Genomic DNA, 24,942 nt, shown 5'->3' on the forward strand with positions numbered 1-24,942 from the left:
CATAGGGGCCATGATTTAAAGGAAAAAAGCAGCTAATATAGATGGCTTTTAAGTAACAAAGATACTGTTTTCCTATAAATACCTAAAGACTAAAGAAGCAAGAAAGAAAAAAGAGGAAATCTTTGAATGCTTGCAGTTAGCTCATAGCTGATTTTTATATCCTTTCTCTTGTTTTGTTTGCTACTCATCATGTGTCTGGGGTTTATTTGGAGACCTGATCTAAAGGACAAGGGTTTAGCAAACTTGGACTGGCATCTCTGAATTCTGTTTATTTAACCCCAGAGGTCATGTTATATCCCAGTGTACTCAGAGTCTTCCTTCTGAACTCTAAATCAAAATGAAAATGGGGTTTGTTTGACCTGTTGTGTTGGTTGGGTTTTTTTGTTTTTAGTTTGTGGTTTGGGGATTTTTTTTCCCCCCTAAAAAGTTTTGTCTCGGAGTTTAAGTAGTTCAAGTGACATTTCAACAATTTTGAGTTTGTTCTACACTCAGAATGAGTTGAATTTGCAGTTGAACTTCAGGATTCACTTGTGCATTCACAGGTACAATACATGATTATCAAATGTAAGTTTAGTCATTGGATGCTGTTTCATGCTTGCTTCTTTGTATATGGGCACTGTGATTTGCAGATAAACAGGCTCCAACAGCACTTGTTATAGACCAATTATGTTAAACAGTATTCCACAGACAAGAGCAAATGTTTGAGAAGGCTTTCCAGAATAAGGTTGATTATTGTTGTGTTTTGATATATTTTTTTATATTTTAAATTGGTTATGTCATAATAGTTCTTCAGGCCCAACCAGCCTATGGAGAAATAATTATGAGAGGGTCCCAGTACAGACTAAGGAGTGACCTTCTTCAAGGAGAGGAGATTCAGTGCCTGTTGTGTTATATCATTTTGATCTTTCTTCTGTCTCATCTATCTTTATTACATTCCATTACATTACTGATATTCCTATGGATTTTTCTATCATCCTTCTTTATAACTTAATGATTTATTACTTCGCTACCCCCATCATAACTCTTATTTGATTTTTACATTTTGCTGCTAACCTGGTTAGCCCACTTAGAGGCCATTTAATATTTTACATAACACTTCAAACCAGGAAAATGCTAAGGCAGTATTACCCAACTGGTTATATCCATTTTCTTTCCTTCTTTCTTTCTTTTTTTTTTTTTTTTTCCTTTGGACTTAATGAGTAAGAAGATAAAATATTTGTTTAAAGAATTGTGCAATGTTTTCCTGGACTCTATATATTATACTTTTATGGAATGGTTTAAAATATATATATATATATAAAAAAAAAGTACTTTCAGGACTTGCTTTTTTTGACAGTTTGTAACACTGTCTTGCATTTCTGTGGTATACTGAATCTGTAGAGTTGCCAAAACTGCCTCTCAGCAGGGCTCTTATCCTGGAAGCAGCAACTGTAACACAGACGTATGTTGCAGAATCCCAATTAATGAAATGAGGCCAAGCAAGGGCACGTTGGTCTGTAAGGCAAATGGCTTAATTTTGCAAGACCGAGCAGTCGTGCAAACTTGTATGTTGGGACCACTTCATGGTAATCCTAAAAAGTGGGTACGTGATGCTGTACACGTTACAGGAAGTGAAAAGATGAACTCAGAAAATGTTTCTGAGGTGTTAAAATGTAACATGTTTGGGGGACAGAATAGAGTAAAAAGGTAGTGAGAGATAAATGTGTATTTAATGATTGACAGCAGGACCAGTCATGTATTTGCTAAGAACATCTAAAAATGGCTGTCAAGAAGTAAATGTACTTCTAGGCACTGTCAACAATTACCAGCTAAAGTTACCTGTTAGTTTAACTTGAAGTCCAGGCAATTCTAATAGGTTAAGAATCAGATTTGTATTAAACTTATGAGTGGGTATATTTGTGTAAAGTCTGAGTAATATTTTTAAATTTAGGTAGATTTTCTAATGTTACTATTCCTTTTATAAAATGTGTCATATGTGTCTGAAAATGACATTGTCACTGTAGTGATAAGAAAAATAACCTGACAAGTTTTCCTTTTGATTTAAACAGCAAGAGGTTCAGAAAGTAAATCAGAGCTTGTTTCTGAAACAAACTAGATTTGGATTGTTTCAATTTTAGTAATCCTAGATAAAATAAGATTTGTTAGGAAAGATACATGGAAAAGTGTTTTTTCTAGTGGAATTTTACATCCAATAATACTCTTTTTATTTCATCGTTATGTATTAGATATTGCAAAGAGGAATGAACTTCGGGTTTTACTAATAAACTGGCCAGAGTCCTATATCCTCACCAGAAATTTTTCTCATTACTCATGAAAGAGGGTTAAAAAGTAAATATTTCAAACATCCTAATGTTGTAGTGCTGTGAACATGTGTTCCACGGTTGTTTCATACAGGTGACATTAGTTTCTAATCTGTACTCCCTCTCTGTCTTTCTCAAGTTGAATTATTGTTCACCTGCTGTGTTTCCAGTGGACACTTTTTTTTTTTTTTTGGTATTCTTTAACTTATGGTGGAAACCCTCTCAGTCTGTTTTGAAGTGTCTCTAGATGATCTTCAAGGTCTTTTCCAACCTAGACAATTATGTGATTCTGTGATTCTCTCTTGTATTTTTAGAGTCAGGTCAGTGTACTTTGGCAAATGCAGTCATTTTTCATTTGCTGAGTTCAGAAATGTAATCTTCTACAGTAGCCATTGGGCTCACATTTTCCTGGTGTGCAGTTTCTCCCACTAGATTTATAGATTTAGTTTATAAAGTATTTGAGTAAATTTTATTTCTTATTGCCTGTGAGATTTATAGACAGTATTTATACACCGTACGAGACCTTAGCAGTTTCCTGCACTTACTTTTTTCATGGACCTCCTGTGCTCTCAGTTGTCACAAAATTTTCAGGTCCCAGTGTGCCATCTGCTTCTTGGAGGACCAGTTTCACCAGCTCTTTCAGCCGTGCTTATTCTTTACGCAACTCAGTGGGATTTGTGCTGGATCCCTAAACATGTATATTCAATTCCATCTCTTTTTCACGCTCCACCAGACTCTTTTTTTTTTAGGAAAACTACTTGAAAATTGGTTCTTTGTTTCTTAACCATTCATCTGTTGCCACTCTTGATTCTTGGATGTAGTAAATGTCAGTGATTCAGTCATTTTCAGAACATCCTGTTGGGATACCATAGGGGCCATGATTTAAAGGAAAAAAGCAGCTAATATAGATGGCTTTTAAGTAACAAAGATACTGTTTTCCTATAAATACCTAAAGACTAAAGAAGCAAGAAAGAAAAAAGAGGAAATCTTTGAATGCTTGCAGTTAGCTCATAGCTGATTTTTATATCCTTTCTCTTGTTTTGTTTGCTACTCATCATGTGTCTGGGGTTTATTTGGAGACCTGATCTAAAGGACAAGGGTTTAGCAAACTTGGACTGGCATCTCTGAATTCTGTTTATTTAACCCCAGAGGTCATGTTATATCCCAGTGTACTCAGAGTCTTCCTTCTGAACTCTAAATCAAAATGAAAATGGGGTTTGTTTGACCTGTTGTGTTGGTTGGGTTTTTTTGTTTTTAGTTTGTGGTTTGGGGATTTTTTTTCCCCCCTAAAAAGTTTTGTCTCGGAGTTTAAGTAGTTCAAGTGACATTTCAACAATTTTGAGTTTGTTCTACACTCAGAATGAGTTGAATTTGCAGTTGAACTTCAGGATTCACTTGTGCATTCACAGGTAATACAATACATGATTATCAAATGTAAGTTTAGTCATTGGATGCTGTTTCATGCTTGCTTCTTTGTATATGGGCACTGTGATTTGCAGATAAACAGGCTCCAACAGCACTTGTTATAGACCAATTATGTTAAACAGTATTCCACAGACAAGAGCAAATGTTTGAGAAGGCTTTCCAGAATAAGGTTGATTATTGTTGTGTTTTGATATATTTTTTTATATTTTAAATTGGTTATGTCATAATAGTTCTTCAGGCCCAACTAGCCTATGGAGAAATAATTATGAGAGGGTCCCAGTACAGACTAAGGAGTGACCTTCTTCAAGGAGAGGAGATTCAGTGCCTGTTGTGTTATATCATTTTGATCTTTCTTCTGTCTCATCTATCTTTATTACATTCCATTACATTACTGATATTCCTATGGATTTTTCTATCATCCTTCTTTATAACTTAATGATTTATTTTTCATAGTTACTAAAAGCTAAGGGTTTTTAAACAGGTGTTTGTAAAGATACAGATTTTATCTTTTTGAGGAGTCTCCAGACTTCTGATGTTAAATATATGGAAAAAAGTACCTTTTTCTCTCCATTGGTTTTAGGGTCAGAGATTCATTTCTTTGTCTCTTCTACATGTTTTCTTTGTGTTATATGCCAAGATGTAAGAGCCGGACATTTCTAGTGCCCATTCCACACAATGATGCTAATGCTTTTTACAGTGTGTTGAAGGTCTTCGTTTTAAGGAGGTTTTCTTGATGTTGATATTAATTCCCAGCAAATATTTATAGGTCCAAGTTGGTGAGTTTTTAAGCATTAAACTACTGAGTAAGATAGTCTGAAGATTCTGGTAGTAAGGATGTGTGAAAAATCCAGGCGTCTTTAACATGTAGTCTGTGGGCTGGCAGCATTTCCATCTGCCTTGAACTAACATTAATTTTAATTTTGTACAATGAACAGCATTGCTGCTGAGCGTAAATGAAGTCATGGTGTGAAATCCTAAGAGTCAGCAGTGCTGAAAGCAATGTATATTAAAGTACAGCATCTGTGAATACAAAGCTGCCCTTCTGGGACACTCTGCAAAATGATGTAACTGAGTGAAAAAGCTCTGCAAAAATGTATTTTACTTGGTGTAATTGAGTGTCTTCGCTACAATACCTTCATGAGGCTTGAATATGATGCTTTCTTGACATGCAGTGGGATTGTATTGTATGAAGAAAGCTGTTGACAATAACAGCTAGAGATACTGAGGTTTTATTTTGCTGCCCTGCACCTGTGCTTCAGCACTGCTACAAAGAAGGATAGCTAAGGAAAACCTTTAATGCTTGTGGGGTAAGTTTGCAAATAAATTAGCTTCTGAAATATTTAGGTTGCCCTTTTAAAATGCTTAATTGTTTGCAAAAGTTCAGATAATCACCTGTTTCTTTCTCACAACCTTATCTATGTATTCATATCCCTGCAGCAGCAACATGATGTCAGTGTTTCATGAAAAGCACAGTGGAATATTTTAAGCATTTTTGTTTTGGTGAATTAATTTCTGTAACTTCTGAAACTTTCTTAGTTCTTGGATTAAAAATCTTTTACTGGTAAAAGTGTTTGTTTCTGGAAAAGTAAATGCCTTGTGCTGAGTTTTAGGTACTGTGGAATCTGCATATTGAGGAATTAGACTGTGGAGGTTGTTGTTACTGAAATAAAATAAATGGTGTTCTTTGATAAATATGATGATATTAATGAGAGGTGAAAGCATGTAAGTAAAATTAAAGCACATTAAAATTTTTAGTACTACTGCATTACTTCTAGATTAGAAATGTCTGATAGTTTGAAAGTACTAGAAATGTTGGATAGTCATAACACACTGCTGTGATAGCAGCAATATACTGCTGATGAGACAAAGTACTGTCACCTTTGCTTGCCATTGTTTATCATTAATGTTCCAAATTAATGAACATTGAACTTAAAACTATGCATTAAGTCAGTGTGTCCAAACTGTGTGTTGCTTCATGATTAAAACCTATTTCAGACTGCACTCACAGTTAATGACTTGCATTGAATTTTTAGAAGAGCATGTATGACTAGGTGAGCCCATTCTTCTCATAGCAAATGGTCTTTATGAGAAAACACGATGGGTTTGTTTTGGCTGTGGATCTCAGTTGCTTATCAGGAACTTTAAAATACAGGTCACATATCAGCCAGGTCGTACTACAGGACTTTAAAGTAGCTTAGTTTCTAAAAAAAGATCCCTCTTGGCTGTGTTAAACTAAAACCATCAACAATAGGATTCAAGTGCTTCTTAGGTAAATGACTACCAGTTTGGAACAGGACAAGAATGCAATGCCAAGAAGCTGTTTGATGGTTTGGGTTTTTTTCCTTTCTCACTGCTAGGATTCCAGCAGGAAAATTTTTTTGACCTTGTGTCTGGGTAATTCTTGAGGATGGCAAGCAAAGGACCGACGACTTCTGCATCAACGAAGAACTCCAGTACTGGAGGGACCAGTGGCAGCAGTAGCAGTAACGGTGCTGGGGAAAATGCTAATCAGGACAATACTTTCGAATGTAACATCTGTTTAGACACTGCCAAGGATGCAGTTATTAGTTTGTGTGGACATCTCTTCTGGTAAGTACTGAGACACCCCCATAAATAAAGCAGAACACCATCTATCTCTGGTCACATAAAAGCCTATGATTTTCTTGATTTCAAATAAAATGCCTTATATAAAATGAGGAGGAACTATGGTTTTGCTTTAGGAGCAGTTTGAATTTGCTCCTTCGCTGTTTCTTTTGGCTCATGTGCCAGGGAGTGGGTTTTTTGTGTCTTAAACTTCTTATGCTTTTAGATTATTTTGTAAAAGCAAACAAAAACAAGCGCCCCTCACATAGACAGTACAGAGTTCATTGATTCTGCTTGGTTATGTGTGTTATTTTATTTGTGCTGTCTGGTCTAGCATATATATCTTGTTCAAACCTAAATTCCTTTCTAACCTCTGCATACCTAAACCTGCATCTGAAACTAGGTTCTGGAGGACAAATTGTAGTTTTCATACTTCCTACAAGCTTGCTCGTTTTTCCCTTTGAAACCATAAAAAAAAAAAATTATACATATATATAAAACAAGCTTTTACATGTGGGCTATTTCTTTTCCCATGGTATTGCAGTTGTAATACTAGCTTTTCAGTTCTTTGATCTGACTTTGGAATGTACTGCACAAATATAGTAAGCATGCAGCATTTCTTATTTAGGTAACTTGGCCTAGAATATGCTCTTTCTTGAATGTTAAGAAGTTATTAAGGATTGACATGGCCAAATGGCTGGGGGTTGTTTGGATTTTTTTGTTTGTTTTACATGGTAGGCTAAATTACGCTATTTAATAAAAAGAGGCCTAAAAGAGCATTTTTTTTTCTGTGTATATGTATGTGACATCTGAAAGTCCAGGTTTTTATTCTAGGAGGAGACGGAAAATCACTTGCTGATGGCATGTTAAAATGAAATTAGATTAAATTATTTCACAAAAGGATTTGGAAAAATGGAACCTTAAAAAATAGTATGTATATTGTCTGAATAGTGTTGTCAATAACACTGTGAAAGCAGATGGCTGTTTAGCAGTTTTGTCTCAGCTTGCTTGTTTGTCTTTGACATTTTTTAAGTTGCCATGTTAATTTAATCTTAAGAGTAGTTCTGTATAATGGGAATTTCTCTGCCCTGAGCAACTGGGTCTGATCTCAATATCTGACCCTGCTGAGCATCAGGTTGGACTACAGGTCACCTGAGGTACTGTCCGGCCTGAGTTATTCCATGATTCTGTGAATGTGGCTGACGTTTTACCTAAATGTTTCTTGCATGACTTCTTTTAAGATCCTGAAGTATCACTACTGATACCTTGCTCATTTGCATCTTAGCTCAGGGATATCTTTTCATGGTATCAGAAGAGAAAATCTGTACAGTAAACACTAGGATTAATTAAGCCTCTGTATAGGCCTTTGGTGTGGATGAGGACCCAGGAATCAAAGGTGGTACACAGAGAATCACATTAGCAACTTAGATTGCATAACCTGAAAAGATCAGTGGAGATTGGGCTTGGGCTGTGCTTTCAAAAGTTATTTTAATGGGAGGTTATGGAACTGGCCCGGCTGGATTCCAGGATTCTGTTGTCTCCAAGATGTGCTATTCATGGTACACTTTATACATTTGTTGGATAGAGCTGTACGTAACTAATTCTATTTTCCTCTCTTTTTCTGCTCTGTGAACAAATTGTCCTGGGAATGCTCACAGTTGGCCTTGTTTACACCAGGTAAGACAGGTTTCCTTTTACTTTGTCTTTCATCAGCTCCTGTTACTCAATAAAACCCTTGGTTCTCTGGAGTATCCCCCTCTTTTCAAATGTGCTTCTTTCTCTCCAGGGCAACCACAATGTGCTAATGCAACTTCATGTGCAACACCTTGCAATCTGCTCTTTCAGCATAAAGGAAATTTAGCTTCTGTTACACTTGCCTCCCACTTTTGAGTTTCTTAAACCTAGAGTATTCCCAGTTTTGGTAGGAGAGTTACTGTAGGCAGTTCACAGGGGTTTAGTTTGCAGGCTGAAATGTTGAGTGTATTTCTCTTTGCATATGTAGTGTTTTACATTGTGGTACAATTATAGAAAAGATAAATGAAAGGAGGGTATCCACACTAGCCTTTGGCCTGTGCAGGGCTGTTGGTACTGTTTTTCTTCATATTTTACTCCAGTGCAGTTCTGAATGTGTACACATCAGCAAGTGGATTGTACCAGAAAAACTGCCAAAATGCCAACTTCACTCTGGAGAGTACTTGGCCCATATTAAAATGTTTTGCTCCATGACTTTCTGAGAAATTGCTAAAGTTTATCTGCCTGCTACAAATGAGGTTTGCTTGTTGTTGTTTTCATGGTCTTGTACTAGTTTTCTTATAATTTCCTTTCTTTTAGTGGCTAGAGACCAGGCCAAACAGACAAGTGTGTCCTGTATGCAAAGCAGGAATCAGTCGAGATAAAGTTATTCCTCTGTATGGAAGAGGTAGCACTGGGCAACAGGACCCCAGGTAAGAAACCTAAACCCAACCATTTTTCTGTGAAAACTAAAGATGAAACTTTATTTTAAGGTCTTAAGAGGAAAAAAGCACAGTGCTGAATTCACAGTTTGAAATACTTTGTCAAAGGACAGATAGAACTGACATTTCTGCCAAATATTTCTGCTTTTTCAGGACGTGGGTTTACACACCTTATTTCTTGTTCAACTGGCAATTTATTTTAATTTGAATTAGGTAATAATTATCAGTTATAAGTGGCAGGTTGCACTAAATGTTACCTGACTGGAGAAGCTTATGTAAAATGTTCGTATCCTCAGTTTCTAGCCTTTGCAATGGGACTTTGTTATTCAAAAGTGCAGTATCTTAATTCAGTGATGTGATGCTGAAGCTGGATGGTCACTCACTCCCACGCTGCCTCCAGCTCTGCGGCAGCCAGCCCTCTGAGAGTGTGCTCTGTGTTTGTTCTGTCTTGTTAGCCAGGCTATTGCAAATACTATTGTCATGCATCCTTGCACTTGAGCTAATTTCACAACTTCCTGCAGAGAGAAAACTCCGCCACGACCCCAAGGACAGAGACCTGAACCAGAGAACAGAGGGGTAAGTGAAAAAACAAGCTTGAGCACCTAAATTGTTTTTATCGATGGTGGTATTTATTCATCCTGGAGGACATACTGTGTGCATGAGATCCCATGTAAGGATCCTATAGCTTACATTTCTTGCTTATCCCCAGCAGAAAACTCCATACCTATAGTAGTCTTCAGCATCCCAAAGAATGGATTAACTTGAACTGTGAAATGTGAAAACAGCCCTTTGTGGTATCACTGGAAATGCTCTTCATACTTGATTATTCTCCATATTTAAATACAAGAAACACTTTGGTTTGAAAATTCTTTGTGGAAGTATATTTCCATCAGCTATACTTGTCATGGTGATGTAAAACCATGTGTGAACTTACTTTTTGGCATTGACACCTGCTTCTAGCAATTCCATGGGATGGTACTGTACCATGGCATTACAAGCAGAAGAATGTAGATGTCTGTTGGATACATGTTCATTTGAAGAAGGATCTGTGGTTTTGTTGAGGAGATTACATAGAGTGAATGTCAACAGCAGCTGGCATACATTGAACAGATGTGGGAGTAGCCAGTAGGACAGACCACAGCATTCTTTCGCACAATGGCAGTGAGCATGACCTGATGAAACAATTGCATATTTCCGTGTAACTCACCCTAGGGTCCTCAGAGAGCATTTGTATACCTAATGCTTCAAGCAAACAACTCTACTGGGTGTCATTAAGGAACATTTCTGTATTGAATGTATCGCATCTCAGTTGTTCTCCCTTGCTAGGGAGTTGCCTTGTTATTAAATCAGCTGCTATACCTTGTTTGAACCTTTTAGCTGGTGCTGTCATAAGTCAGAGGAATCTGGTATGGAGACATTGTAGTGATGCTGCCCTCCTGTTCCCTACCAGTGCAGGACCTGCCATGCAGAGTGCTTTGCTGTGCCTGATAGTTAATGGCAAAATGTTTGAGAAAACTCATAGTAAAAAGACTAACTCCTCAAATCACGGATCAACCCAGAAATGTCTGGCTTTTATTATATGAGTGAAACCATCTTTGTCCTCCCACTGTTTGGAGGTGATAGACCAGAGGGTTTTTCAGAATTGGTGTCACTGTTTTAATTCTGTGATGAGAGGACAGTTTGCTAGATTACAGAACATGGTGACTGTGAGCTCTCCACAGTTTTCAAACATGATTCAACTACTTAGATTCATATACAGTTGGTTCTCAAGTGGTGCACTGCTTTTATACAGTAGAATTCATCTTGATTCCAAAGACTTATCTTTTGACTTGATGTGGTATTTTGGTTTAGATCCCGTAGGGGTCAATGTTGTTGCATTGTAACTCTTCCTTTTTTCCTCCTTATGTCTTGCATTCCTGTCCCAGATGACTTTATCTGCCACCTTAATTAGAGTCCCCCTGGTAATTCTGGTTTTTTGTTACTACTCTTCTCTGTAATGCTCTATGCATCTTACTGGCAATTTATCACCTTACTGAATATTTAAATGATGCATATGTACCATGAAAATCAATGCAGATTATTTTTTTTATAATGCCTTTCTTATATGGCTAATAGCTATTAATACAGAATTATTAGTACATTTTTAAAACATTCTAAATTAGAATTAGTAATTTTGATATATTGTCAGATCTATACTATTTTAAGCTAAGAAATGTTACAGAAATGCTTATGTTAATTTGTGGCCTTCAAGCAAGAACTGCAGTTCCTAGGTTTCATTTTCTCAAAATTTGGAGTTGCTCTGGCAAGTCTGCTACTGTATGAAACGTTTTAAAATCAGGAGAACTAAGGAGGTATTTAACAGTAGTGTGGCAGACTGAAAGTTGCCAGAGAGCATGGTACTCCTGCAGCCCTACCAAAGCCAGTGAGCAGGAATGTCTGCACATTTACAAAATATTCTGAAATAGACTTTAAATTATTGGTACCTTTTTTCTCTTCTGCCGCTTTGTTCTCTGCAGGGGTTCCAGGGATTTGGATTTGGGGATGGTGGCTTCCAAATGTCATTTGGAATTGGGGCGTTTCCCTTTGGTATATTTGCAACAGCATTCAACATAAATGATGGGCGACCTCCTCCAGGTATCATACATCCTATCTTCTCTAAGAGTCCTGTTACAAACAGATGTTTTACAAACTCTCTTGTAACTTTTAAACAAATAGCCTGCTAAATGACTAAACTTTCTGAACAGTAAAGTAAATCAGTGTTGTAAACAGAAACACAAAATGAGGGAAAACACCGAGTAGGGAAAATAGTCCATGGCTTGTAGGTTTTGTATGAGTGCTTATATAAGAGGCAAGTTTGTCACTTCCATATGATTTGCTGAAGGCCTTCCTGAGAGGACAGTAGAACTGGAGAGGGACAGTGGCACTAGGGACTTCTCCCCTTTAATTCATATGTCTCCTCTGGTACTCCAGCGGACTCCCTTTGAAAAATGAGACAAATTGGATTAGAGTTTCTAGAAATAGTAAAAAGGAGTCAGTAGAGGTGTATGAAGGAGACCCATATTTTGAAAACAGCAGAGAAGGAAAAATTTAAACTGGTGCTTTGCACCACAAAATAATGACAGCAAAGATTGTTCCTTTTTCAGAAATTTAGAAGTAACTTCCTGGTGAAATGATTTCACTGTTTTTAATTAAGAAAAAACTGTTGAGTTACTCCCAAGTAATGGTCTTACTCTCTACAAAATAAGTAATCCCCAGAAAACCTGCTCCCCATCTGTACTGTAGACAAACTGAGTTGACCTATTTTGAACAAGAAAACCTACTGCCCAGAAGATTTTCTGGACTTCCTCTGTGAAAGATTGTGCCTTGCAAATCTTCTACACCATGTCACATGAGAAACAGAAACACATTCTTCGTGTCACACCTGTGTTGCCAAGGACCTGTGCTGTCCTTGGGTCATATTAACTTGCCTATTAACTATACTTCAGTGTCCACTGAAAATTTGTGTGGAGGTGTGACTGAGCTAAGGAGTATGTAAATACATGCTGTTGTAACAGCCATAATTTAAGTAACTCCTCTATCTGCTTTTAATCTGTGTATTCAATACAGCAGTTCCAGAAAGGCATGGCTTGAGCTTTAGAGCTCATCTGCTTTTCATTAGTTCTGTTCGTCAAGGCTACGCATACAGCTTGGACTGTTTTACCATTTCCTTATTCAGAGATATTTCACCTTGATGGGGAGGAGCACTCAGGTAGAGGTGGTAAAGTTCCTTAGGATGGAAACAGTGAATTTAGCTCAGCAGTCAGCAGTGAACGAAGCAGTGAACTTGGCTCAGCACCGCCCCCAGAAATACTCTGAGCAGGCCTGCGTGTACTCTAGCACTTGGAGCTGCCTGCTGCTGTTAGTCATGAGCAGGTTTACCATGAGTCCTGCTTCAGGGAGCTGCTGCTTGTCTTCCTTCTGATCTTCCAGTATGAGTGGCCAGTCTGAGGGTGGGAAATAGCAACAGTTTCTCACCAAGTAGATTTCTTGCTTATCTTTCAACTTATGAATGTACTATGTTCAGAATATACATGATTCTGGAGAAGAGGAAGAAGCTGAACTGTTTTGTTTTTTTACTTCCTGTTTTCCAGCTGTTCCAGGGACTCCTCAATATGTGGATGAGCAGTTCCTATCCCGCCTCTTCCTGTTTGTGGCTCTGGTGATAATGTTCTGGCTGTTGATTGCATAAATCTTTTCCATTATTCTGTATATTCATGGCGAACAAGGCCACTGAAACAGTTACAAACTGCATCCCCATCTCATTTTAAACCTCTTGGTGTCTGGTTCCTTAGCTAACTATGGGCTTCAGGAATTGGTGGTATCACAGCACAATGAGGAATCTCACATCTTGCACCGGAGTTGGAAATTAAATATTGGTTAAAAAGTGTATTTCAGCTCAGCTTCTTGTACAACAGGTTCCTGCCACAAACCATGGGTCTAGCTTTGAGCTCCACTCCTAAAAGGAGTGCTGCTTTGAAATCCTGCGCCAATCAGTGACACCAGGTTTATGGGAAACAGTTGCCCCAAGGTAGACTGGGCAGGTAAGGAAACTTCTGCACTGTGATCAGTATCTCATGCTTGGCAACCACGATGGATCTGCCAGAGTTGTGGATGTTATTTAATGTCTTCACATCAACATCCAACCTTCTTCAGGAAATCATCTGCAGCACTGCTGAGACTCTCTGGGCACAGCATGTAATGCAACGGAATCAGGTTTGGAGACTGGTTTCCTTTTTTGCTGTTATTTCCCAGTGTGATGGAAGAACTCTCCTGAAGTGGTTCTAATGGCTGTTAGAAGAAGGGATACAAATATATGCTGCAATTTTTTTAAAGCCTGATTTGCTGGAGCCAGACACTGGAAGATTCTCTCTCGTCGTGGACCTGGGTGGAGTTGCTGAACAGTACGACACACCTGTCTGCCTCACCCAGCCCGGTTCCTTACTGACAAAACAGTGTTGTCTTCCTGGGTTCTGCACAGCAGCCTGTGGCTGCATTCATGGATAATCCCCTCACAACCTTGTCACTGTAGCTACGTTTATTCTCCCCAGGGCTTTGAGACTTTCTCTGCAAGGTCATGTACTCCAAATAAAATCCTATTACAGATTTGAAATCGGCTTGTTTGGGGAGAGGAAAAAAAGGCATCTTTACATGAGTTTTGAGGTTAAACTTATACAGGAGGAAAAATGAGGTCCTGCCTTTGCTAGCACATGCCACAGTAGGGAATATTTGGAAGAGCTTCTCTCTACAGGTGTACACAGCTACTCCATTCCACAGCAGAATGGCTATAGTCTAAGAGTCTCTGCAGTATCTACCAAAGATATTAATTTGAAGTGCTGGAGGAGACCACAACTATTTTTGTACTGAAGGAAAAATATTTCATAAGGTGAGCACTCTGTAGCTGTTTTGGAATCCTGTTGGGTATACAGCTTTAAAGAGTATTCCTGATGTATTTGTGTAGATTCCTTCAGAACAGCAGATATGAGAGATTCCCTAGCAAGATGAAGAGTTTTCATATTTGTCTGACTTGGCAATTTCTTTTTTTTTCTCTTATTGTTTTTAGATTATTTTGATTCAGGTCGATAATAGTCACAGTGATTTTCTGCAAGGTGAATATTGTGACTTCCATGGCAATAGACTGACAAAACAAATTGACTCACAGAAACTTTGTTTCAGTATCTAGGGTTTTCTAGTATATGGATAAGGTTCCTGGGCAGGGCACCTTGAGTAATTGTTGTAGAAGCTTATTTATGTAATTATAAACTGTTCACTTTGAGTATCAAGACAGAAGGTGACTGAAGTTTAACTTGCCTACCTCCAAAATTCCGTCTGGCAAGTAGAATGTTACAAAGCTGCTGCAGTGTTTTGCTACATCTAGTCAAATTTTATACCTGGTGCAATGATAAGCTGGCAGAATATATTGCTCAGCTATAAATAGTTGAAGTGGTGCTTCAGCTTTTGTTGCATGGCACTTTTGAGAAGCTTAACTTCTGCGTATGGTTCTTCTCAAGTGCCTAAGTTGATAACTAGGACCCTTTCTAGGAGAAAGGCTATTTATTGCATTCCTGTAAGCAACCGGCTGTAGTACCATGTCCCATGTCGCAGCTTTGGCTTCCTTTCATGGGCAGGCGGCACCACCTGCTGTTGAAAATGGAAAGTTCATGTGGTAGTAAAAGGGATAGCTTTCCTTCTTTTTGTATTGAGAAACTCGATGCTAGGAGCGAAGGTTATCCAGGGAGGAGTAGGGTATCCCTTTAAAGCCTTTTTCCGATAAAGACGACAGAAAAGTGACTGTAATAGGTTCAAATGAGGTATTGAAACTGATTTAACTAACACGTTTTAAAATAGAGAATTTTCATGGCTTGGGGGCTTTTTCTATCTAATCATGAGATGTAATGGATTTAGACCGAGGTGGCTGCAGAAACATGACTGAGAGCCCCCATTTTCTGGCAATCAAAGAATGAAATAGTCGAAAAGTGTTAACGCTTCTGTTTCTACCTTTTTCTTGGTGTGCTTTTTGTACCGTACCGTTCCCCCCCTCGTACTCAGACTGCACACAGCCCATAATGGCTTGTTTAGTGCATTACCATTACTGTTCACTAATTTTCACTGTTGTGAAAGTGATTTAGAATTAAACAAATGGTTTTACATTGACCGGAGTGCGCCGCCGTTCCTTTGTGCTTCGCGGACGGAGGGAGGTGAGGCACTTGCCCGAGCGCTACCTCCAGGACGGGGAGCCCGTTGCTGGTCCGTTCCTCAGAGGACGGGAGGGGCCGGGCTCGCTGCTGCCGCCCCGGGCCTAGGCCTGCGCCGGGCCTGGCCTTCTGCTGGTGGCACTAAAGAGGAGGAGATGGAGCTGCAGGGTGGCTGGTTTACAGACTTTTTTGGTCTTTGGAGTAGCAGCAACTCCAGAAGTTAGCTAATTTGAGGGCTTGCGCTGCTTGGAGAGGAGAGCAGTGGCTGCCTGTGTGTTGAGGCACAGGCAGACGTGGCTTTACCTTTTATTTCCAAACCTGCTTGGTATGCTGAAAAGCAGTGTACTTTATAGAAGAATATGGGTAGCACAAGCTTTTTTTCCAAGTTTCTCCCAACACTTACTCTGTTGTGCAGCTCTGAGGTCTGGTACAGTTCTTGGTGCTCCAGAGAGCAGGAGGGTGCAGCCAGGCTCCCAGCTGTGGAGCTTGTGCTTAGTTAGGAGCTGAAGCAGCAACTTAGACCAAGTGTCCTATTTGAATAAATCCTATCTAGCACTGTCCTCTGTGTGGAGACCTTTTACAGGTACTGTCAGCCTGCTGGTGAGGGTGGTGCTTCCTTGTGGTTGAGCAACAAGTTTTTTCTCTGAATTGGTATTTGTGTGAAGCGTACAAGGAGATCTTCACCTTGGTTATTTTTAAACGTTGTCGTTGACCTACACAGTGGGGCAAAAGTGCATAGAAGGCTGACGGCTTCTGTTTTGTGTAACTTCAAAGAACTTGACCTTGGTATCAACTTGCCTGAGCAACTACGGAGTTTTAACGTTCTTTGGAAAATGGAAGTCCGTGGTTAGTGGTTTTCCTTCTCTAAGTACACTTCTTTCCTTATGCAACCTTACTGCAAGTAAACTTTTGGTAGCAGGAAGAAGCGGGTTTGAGATCTGCCCAGCTATGTGACATGTTTCTTGTGCCATCCTGCACTCATCCAGATCCTTGACTCTTTCTTTAATATGCCCACACAGCTGTTTGGATTTTGGATACCATTTATCTGTGTGCCAAATGCTCTTTGTGCATGAGTTTTCATACCATTTTTCCATCTTGCCTGCATCTAAATAACTGGCTCTCTCTGGGGCTTTATGGTAGTTCTAGGAGAAGCTATTAGAAGTGTTTTCTGGAAGGGCAACAGACTAGTAGGATCATCCCCTCTTCCAAAGTCTGACAGTAGCGTGGTGTTGGCTGTACAGTCTTTACAGGAATATTCATTCAAGTGTGTAATTCCTTCCTGGTAGTCAAGTTATTCTCTACTGAATAAAGTTTGCCTTTCCTTTCTTTCAGTTCTGGGAAATCCAGTTAATTATATAAATGAGTGCAAACATTATGTGCCGAGTCAGTGGCATGGGGAAAGTAGTAGCGTGGCCTCCTGGCCTAGCATGGTTCTCTGTGGGAATTAGTACACTAGAGTAATCTGCCTTCTGGAAATCTCTTCTCTGAAAACTAGAATAGTTGTAACTGAGCTGTTTTCTGTAAGAAGTTATATTGCTTTTTTTTCTACAGAATGTGAAGGAGCAGATGGTGAGGTTATATCTGAAGAAAAACAAAATATAGGTGTCAGAGTTCTGTTTGGGAACTCCACTCTCTGGGGTTACAGTCTGCCTGGTATTGCCTTAACTTTCTATGTGTGAAGGCTTCCCTGTCACTAAATAATTTAAGGTTGTTCTTTATCAGGGATGCAGCAATCCTTGTTTTCTCTGATTTAAATTGGTTGTTTGTATGTCATTTCTTCCCTGCATGCAGGTGAAGAAGTCTGGAGATGTCTAGGATGCGGGGACAGCATTGCTGCTGGTCAGTGTCTCTACAAGACTGTTAATGAACCTTGGCATATTTCCTGTTTCCGGTAGGTAAAATTTTAGCCTGTTCACCTCTCCTTGTGTTTTCAACTGACTTGGAACCTGGTGGATAAGTACTAATATTAACAGGGAGTTCTTGCTGTCATCTCTGTGCCTGTTCTGGGGCTTCCTGGCCGGCAATCGATCGCATGCTCTTGTTTGCAGCCATACTTTTGTGCTTGCAGTAGCACTCTGCAACTGACTTTCAGTCCCAACAGCAGTCTGACACTGCCTGGCAAAGTGTTGCCATGCTGACGCAAACGCATACAGGAATACAGATAAAGTACAAATGAAAGCTCTGATTTACTGGTGGTGGCAGAAGCCATGGGTTGTGTATTTGTCTTCAGCTGCATTCCAAAGTAGTGCCCAGGCAATTTGGATAGCCTGTTGCTTTTTCTGTATGTGGCAGGTACAAAGGAGATATCAGGGTGTTGAGGGGAACTGCTGATACCAGGGAGGGAGATCTTGCCTTTTGCTTTGTCTCCTTTTCAGAAAATTAAGACATACAAACTTACAAAATCTGTCAGATAATGTTGCTATCAGCAAGAACAAAAAGATCTTGGATGTGCTGTTCTTCCTGTAATGCCTCTCATTGGTGTTTCATGAATACTCAGTCCAGTTTTTGTGCTCCAGAATCACATTTCTGAAGGGGCCTATATTTTTTAGAAGGGTTGAGTACCTGCAGCTTGTGCTGGCTTCTGTGTTTGCTTCAATCTGGGGAGGCTAATGTTTTGGACACTGTCAAAGCAAATGGGGGAAAAGGAAGCCAAAGCGTGGCTTTGGAAGAATGTTTGCTGAGCCAAGATAGGCATCTACTGTCCTGGTTTAAAGAACAAAAAACACTCAACAAAATAGCCCGACTTTTTTGAAGTGAGGACTATGGTTCTTGGTTGGGTTTTTTTGTTTTGTTTTTTGTTTGTTTTTTTTTAAAAAAAAAGCATATCATGCTGCCAAAGCAGTGCTAGCTTTGTTGACTTGGAAAATTCTGTTAGTTACAATGACATGTTGATAATCACAATTACATCTTCATATCACTACAAAGCCCAAAGTCTTTTGTATTTCTATTGGCTTGAGTATTCATTTTTAGCTATATTGCATCAGCTTGCCTTAATCCTTCTCCCTGAAGAACTACTATCCAGTTGTTGAGCTTCCCTAGATTCTGCCAGTAGCCAAAGCTGTGTGTGCTAGTAACTGTCTTCTTGTCCTGGAATGCATTTCTGTCATGGGTCTTGATTTGCAGATGTCTTGGTTCTCCTTGGTGCTGGGGCTGTTGAGGTGGTAACGGCTGAGCTGGAGGCAAATCCTGCCCTGAGGACACGTTACAGAGAACTTGATATCATAGTTTACATTGTATAATGGAAGTTTGGTGGGGCTTGGTTTTATACAATTGAAGATGCCAACTTTTCTGCTGAAATGTATAATTACTCTTTGCATTTGCTGCACTTCACTTATGTTCTGTGCTTTTGGCTAGCTCTAGCACCCAGCTGAGCTGCCCTACTGAATGAACAATTGGAACCTGCAGTAAAGGAAGCTGCCCTTCCCTTTTTCCTAGTTCCAGGGTAGGACTGTACATGAAAACAAATTTCAAGTTTGCACTCTGTTCCCCCTTTTCTTCTGTTATCCCTAATCCATGCTGAGCAGCAGTCTTGTGCTTGATATCCCAAAGCCAAACTTTAGAAAGCCTCTAAGGGTAGGAGCCTTTGGCAGCTGGTAGCTGTGAGTTCCGGCAGCTCTTGTGGAGTGTTTTTTACAGTCTTCCTGTGGATTAGCTGACTCCCTGGCCTGGCACATAATTTCTCTAATGCTGATTGGCACTGCTCCAGGCTCGTTAGCTCTGTTTATTCTTGGTCAGCCTAGGCTGCTGATCATGCTTGGCACCGGCTGTAGCTGACGTACATGCATGTCTCTGAGGATTTAAGTTTTTTGTCACTTCCCTCCTTCCTCAAACTGCCTGTACAGGAGCTTTGTCTCTGAAACCTGTATTTTCTCTGGTGTGGCTGGAGGGAAAACAAATCCCTGCTCGTGTATCTCGGATATTTGAAACTGTTCTTTGGCCAGCTGGTCCTTAGGCTTGAAGCTGATGGGTTGGATCTGACTGAGGAAGTTTCTTAGATGTTTCTGTCACGATGTCTGTTGTGAATTAACTCTGAATGTACTTTTGTGCCTTTGAATTCTGTTGTGGTAGCATACACTTTCAAAGGTAATTGTTTTTCACTGATACACAATTCCACTGGATTTGGAACTTAACATTGCACAGAACTTCAAACATTACACCAAGAAAGGGAAAAAAGAGAAGTGGCAAGGTATCTTTTTCTTAGATCTAGATTCACTTTTACCTAAGGGGACTACTGGAAGAACTTTTCTTACCTGTTCTTATTGCTTTCAGTCCAATTTTTTTCCCCTATTACTGCTTTAAATTATACCTTTGAATAAAGTATTGATACCTGGTATTTTGATGTCTGGTTTTGGTGTTTTGCGGTTGTTTGGTTTCTTCCACAGATACTAAGACAAATTAAGTTAAAGACACTTCCCTCTTTCTGTAGGGATAGTCCATATTTGAATTGGAGTAGGATGGGATGAGAAGATCCAGATATAGCTGCGTGGTTTAATCTTAAGGACGTGGTATTTGTTAAAAATCCAGTTTTGATGATTTGGAGACCATGAATTTGGATCAAGCCTGTTGGAATACATCCCGGCAGAAAATGGATCCGTATAAAGAAAATTATTGGAAATGGTGGTAGGAATTCCTGCTGTATCAGGGTTCTTAAGAACTTTTTAGGAAGGAAGACAGCTGAGGTTCAGTTCCTTCCTAACCATGAAATAACAGAGGATGTATGTTACTATGGTCTATAAAATAAATCTAATTTAAGTAGCCAAGCAACACAGGCTTGCTGCAGAAATCTCAAACAAAAGCCAAACCCACCAAAGCAAAGAAAATCTGTTCACAGTATATCTTCAACAAAAGTTACTGAAGGTGATGGATTACTGCTGATTTTACAGTTACAGATTTTAAAATACACTGTTTAGTTTATGCCAAAACCAGTTAATTAAAAGCTGAAAATTCATCAGGAGTTTGAAGAGCAGAAAAGTTCATCTTCCTTTTTCTGGAAGAGGAAAAGAAAGCGGAGAAATTTTGTATGAATCCAAAATTTTTCATTAGTAGGTCTAAAGCACTGGAGATGATGCTGACAATTACTCAGGTGATTATTAATTCAGTTTGACAAATATTTTCTTTTTGCTTAATACACCAGATTTTTATGCATCTGTAATGCAGCTTGACCTCAGGAAAAATTCTCATGGCTTTATATATATATATATATTTATTTTTTTTTTAAATCATATTATGGAATAGTTTGATGCTAACTTAACGATATAAACAATTGTAAGACTAAACAGTTTTTGATATCTGGCTAGATATATATTACATCTTTCAGACTGATCAGGGATTACATTATTTAAGTAATTGTAAGCAGTAAGTTGACTTTCCAGTAAAAGCTACTGGCTAAGATAAAATAATCTTAAAATTATTAAGAAACTGTTTGCACTTGTAAAAAAAACTAAAGTAATAAAGCAAAATTTATTTGTTTAAATCACAATAAAAATTGCCTTATTACTTAGAGTTAAATCAACTCACCTGACAGATTGTTTAGGGTTCAGGTGCTTGCACTCTTTTTAAATGCATTACTCCATTTTGAGTTCTGTTAACCTTTACTGGAGCTAGAAACTGAAACACAAGGAGTGTTGTAACCACCAGAAGGCTGTTTTCTCTTAATGAATACTTTTCAAAAACAGAACAGTTTTGGCAGAGTGCAGAAGAACTCCTGACTCTGTCTGCTACTGGTATTCTGAAGTGAATTTGAAACAAATTTTCCTTCTGACTGTTTCTCAGTAGCAGAACAAGGTTAGAAGTAGATTCCTCCCACAGTCTGTCGTCACCCGCCTGTTGTGCGCTCTCTGCAGCCTGACAGTTGTCCATGGTCAGGAAACAGAACTGGATTTAGCTATCCATGCACTGAGGGGATGCCCTAAGCTCCGGGCTACTGTACAGAAAGAGAACCCACTATTAATTTCCTAACTCTAGTGATTTGATTGTCTTACAAAGACATGATTTTTCTATACTGAATAGCATATTTTGTGTGCTATAGAAATATTTTTTGCTCAGCAAAACTCAGTGAATCACTGTGATTTGTTTTACATTTGGGGGCAAGGGAAGGCAAGCTGGGCAAACTTGTATTAAGAATGTATATAGTGATTCGTGGAAAAAGACTCTACAACTCGAATAGAGTTACACAGCAGGTCTGTTTACTCTGGTGCCAAGGTGCAAGGGGATTTCTTCACAAAGCTTGCACACTCACCGCACATTTTACCAAAAACTTACAGAGTGTGGATATCCATATTCATTGGATCACGTAACACAAACGTGCATATGCATGAGTAAGGCTGGGTTAGTTCAAAAGGCTGATGTCAACAGTTGATGTTCGCTTTGCCCCTGCCCGTTGCCTCCTGGGGGGTGTCTCTGGGGGGCTTTGGGAGGAAGGCTCGTAGTCTTTCTCACGTTTTTTTTTCCCCAGAGCAGGCGCAGATTCTCTTGGCCAATTTCTTGAATAACAAGAGTGTTTTTCACACGGTTTACTTTCTATCTTATCTAAGAGAACCAATAGAACTTCTACCATCCGTATATGGCTATCTTTACTCATTACCAAGATTCATTCTAGTTAGGATACACCTGTTCCCCAAGGACAAAACCATAATATTTTGCTGAACATTGTAGTTCATGGTAGATTTTCATCGTGAACTGCTTTGTTTTGAGGAACACAGCAGTCCTTGGGAAAATTACACAGAACGGTCTGGGCAAGCAGGATTCTTAGCAATATTAAAAAAATACTATAACTTGCTATAAGTAAGTAAATAAGTTGCTAAGCAGTTTTCTATAAGTAAGTAATTAAGTCTCAAAACAAGTAATCATTTCTTTATATCAATAGTTAAACCTGGTTTGGGTGTTGCGGGATAAACTGGATGACTTCTGAGGGTATTTTCTAAATCTGTTTTCTGTGTTCTTGGGATATCTACTAAACTTTAACTTATGTTTGAAGCAAGTAATTTCTTAGGCTTAAGAATGATCAAGAAACTGGTCACCTAACAATCTCCCATCACTGTAGGTTTTTTGGTCTCCCAGACTCTGTCTACTAGCACTTAATTATCCATAGCTTTGGAAGCTTCTGTCTACTATCTTCAGGAATACCCCTTGTTTCAATTTAAATCAATTTTTTTCGAGTCACATTCACAATGGGTGTGGAAAACAAGCTTTTCCCCCTTCATGTAACCTTTTCCTGTTTGAAGGCAGCAATCCTGTCTTCCATCAGTCTCTCCTAGACTGAAGAAGCCCAGGATCTAGTGTTTTCTCATAGACTGTATTTTCTAAACTTTGGATCACTTCTGTTGGTTCAAACTGTTTGGCACAAACCTTCATTTTCCAAAAGCTGCTTCCTCCCCACAGACAACAGGACAAATAGATCATCAGGATATGAAGTTCAGATGTACAAATGTTGAGAAATAAAGATGTAAGCAAAGGTGCGTATTAAGATGAGTTTGAAAGGTGTGGATGTTTGATGCTTTGAATCTTCCTTTAGCTTTTCAGCTGTGAACAGAGTCAAGTTTGTACACACAGCAGCTGAATTTGAGAGCAGGGAAAAGAGCAGAAGTAACAAAAGACAGCTGAATTATGGTGAAAGCAGGAAGACAAGAATCTCCTGTTCTTCCCTGCCTTCTCCAGTTTCTGGCAGTTATAGAAAGCTAATGATAGGGCCTCAGAGGTGAGAGCTCTTCACTAATCCTGCAGACTCCCGGGAATGTCTCTCTGTGGGTGCCTCTATCCGCATGAAAATGCACTGGCTCACTCTCAGATTGAGAGAGAAATAGTTGCTAAGCGCCTGTTTGTACACAGATCAAGCATGACTCTCCAAGAGTTTAAAAATCCAAAGGAATGATGAAGCACTTTGCAGGTGGAAGCGGTCACATTCCTCAGGGGAATCTATCAGCTACCTGACATTGATGACAACCCTTTATATTTAAGGAGTTTGGCATTCCAGTCCGAACTTTTTTTATTTGACTTGTTCTTTAGGGCATTGTTATCAGAGCATTATTATATCAAGGTAATTAGAATTACTCACACAGCCCAGTATGTGGTAGGCTTTCCACATGAGTGAGACAGGATCCTCCCCTGAGGAGTTTAGCGGTCTGCACAGACAAGAGCAGCAAGTTAGGAAGCAAGTGAAGGTGCAGTGGTGTGCCAGTCTTACTGCTGTATATGCTGCATTTACAGATCAGAACTCCTTCCAAAACCATATATAATCTATGAAATTTCAGTCGGTTGAATTTCTTTGGTTTGCTTCTCAGCCTACACATATTCAGGAGGTCTGCAGCCATTAGTCAGGTATAGTGGAGATAAAAATTCTGTCTCCATCCTAATGTTGTGCTTAGTGATGTTAGGTACTGAGAAGGCATCACTGTGTTGGTCTGAAGTTCTGCTGCTGCTTAGAAGATGCAGTGATGGAGATGAACTTTGCTTCACTGTTTGGTTTAGTTTACTCAAGAGCTGTGTGCAAGAGCTTTCACTCAGAGGTACGTGCATATTAAGACAGTATTAGTTTCAGGAGCTGATGTCAGAAGCTGACTCTGTCTTTCAACAGCAGCAAAGCACGTGTTACATTTAAGTGCCTTAGAAATACGATGAGGTGTTGGGATTGTACTGAAGTATTTGGAATGCCTCCAAGCTGCACCCATGCTGAAACAAAGACTTGCTGCAGACTCTTCAGGCATCAAACAGATGCCTCTGCCCCAGCTTATACCAGTCCCACACATATCAAAGTGCCTGTCTGTACCAGGATAAATTTGTGTATCTTGGGGCTGGTAGATATGCTGAGCAACACATCTGTCTGTAGGCATGCTACTGGACAGCATGAACTCTGTGGTAAAGAGAGTGTCTAGATGTGCAGCCTAACCCCAGCAGGTTTGAAATATTACTTAATCATTACATTAATCACTTGCATATCACAATAGCTATGTGATGCATTTCTGTGGGGATAAAACTGTAATGGCTGCAACTCAATTTGCAATAAATTTAATGTTAAGTCATTGTTGAGGTTTTTAATTTGTTCCTTTTTACTTGCTAGTTATATTTTTCAGGCTTCTTTCTGGCAAACGTTACTGTACAATTCTAAACCGTAGTAAGGAAAGCAACACCCTGTGATAGCTATGTGTTTGTGGTGGAAATGCTGTCAGCATTTGCGAGAGGGTAGATGCTGATATCTGACTTCAGTTCGTGAAAAAGAAATTTGCTTCATGCATTTTGGCCCTCAGAGATGGTATCAGTAAAATTACATAGAAAAGGTTCCCCCTCACACACCTGTTTATCAGCATTTTTGAAGTACAGTCATTCTGGCAGGAATTCAGATCTAGAATGTATGAACACATTAACACCTTTTCCAGAGCCTTTTTATCAGAGCTATTGTGTTCTCAAATAGGTCATAGAGACAATAAACAAGGCAAGAAGTAACAAGAGAATTCT

General features: G+C 39.2%; 1 protein-coding gene across 2 annotated transcripts in view; it reads left to right on the top strand.

The window, feature by feature from the left end:
- The window catches only part of RNF185 (ring finger protein 185), a 15,605-nt gene extending 154 nt beyond the window's left edge, over positions 1-15,451 (top strand). The window contains exons 2-8 of one of the 2 annotated variants that reach the window (XM_026859445.1): positions 6,083-6,314; positions 7,967-7,985; positions 8,640-8,752; positions 9,283-9,337; positions 10,687-10,722; positions 11,278-11,395; positions 12,892-15,451. In XM_026859445.1, the coding sequence (XP_026715246.1) occupies positions 6,133-6,314; positions 7,967-7,985; positions 8,640-8,752; positions 9,283-9,337; positions 10,687-10,722; positions 11,278-11,395; positions 12,892-12,989 (621 nt within the window). In that variant the 5' untranslated portion in view covers positions 6,083-6,132 and the 3' untranslated portion in view covers positions 12,990-15,451. Of the gene's footprint in view, positions 1-6,082; positions 6,315-7,966; positions 7,986-8,639; positions 8,753-9,282; positions 9,338-10,686; positions 10,723-11,277; positions 11,396-12,891 lie in introns of those variants that run through there. The other variant, XM_026859446.1, reaches the window with a different exon arrangement.
- The last annotated feature ends 9,491 nt before the right edge of the window (positions 15,452-24,942 follow it).

The sequence above is a fragment of the Athene cunicularia genome (assembly GCF_003259725.1).
Source record: "Athene cunicularia isolate RWA chromosome 15 unlocalized genomic scaffold, athCun1 chr15_part1, whole genome shotgun sequence".
NCBI lineage: Eukaryota > Metazoa > Chordata > Aves > Strigiformes > Strigidae > Athene > Athene cunicularia.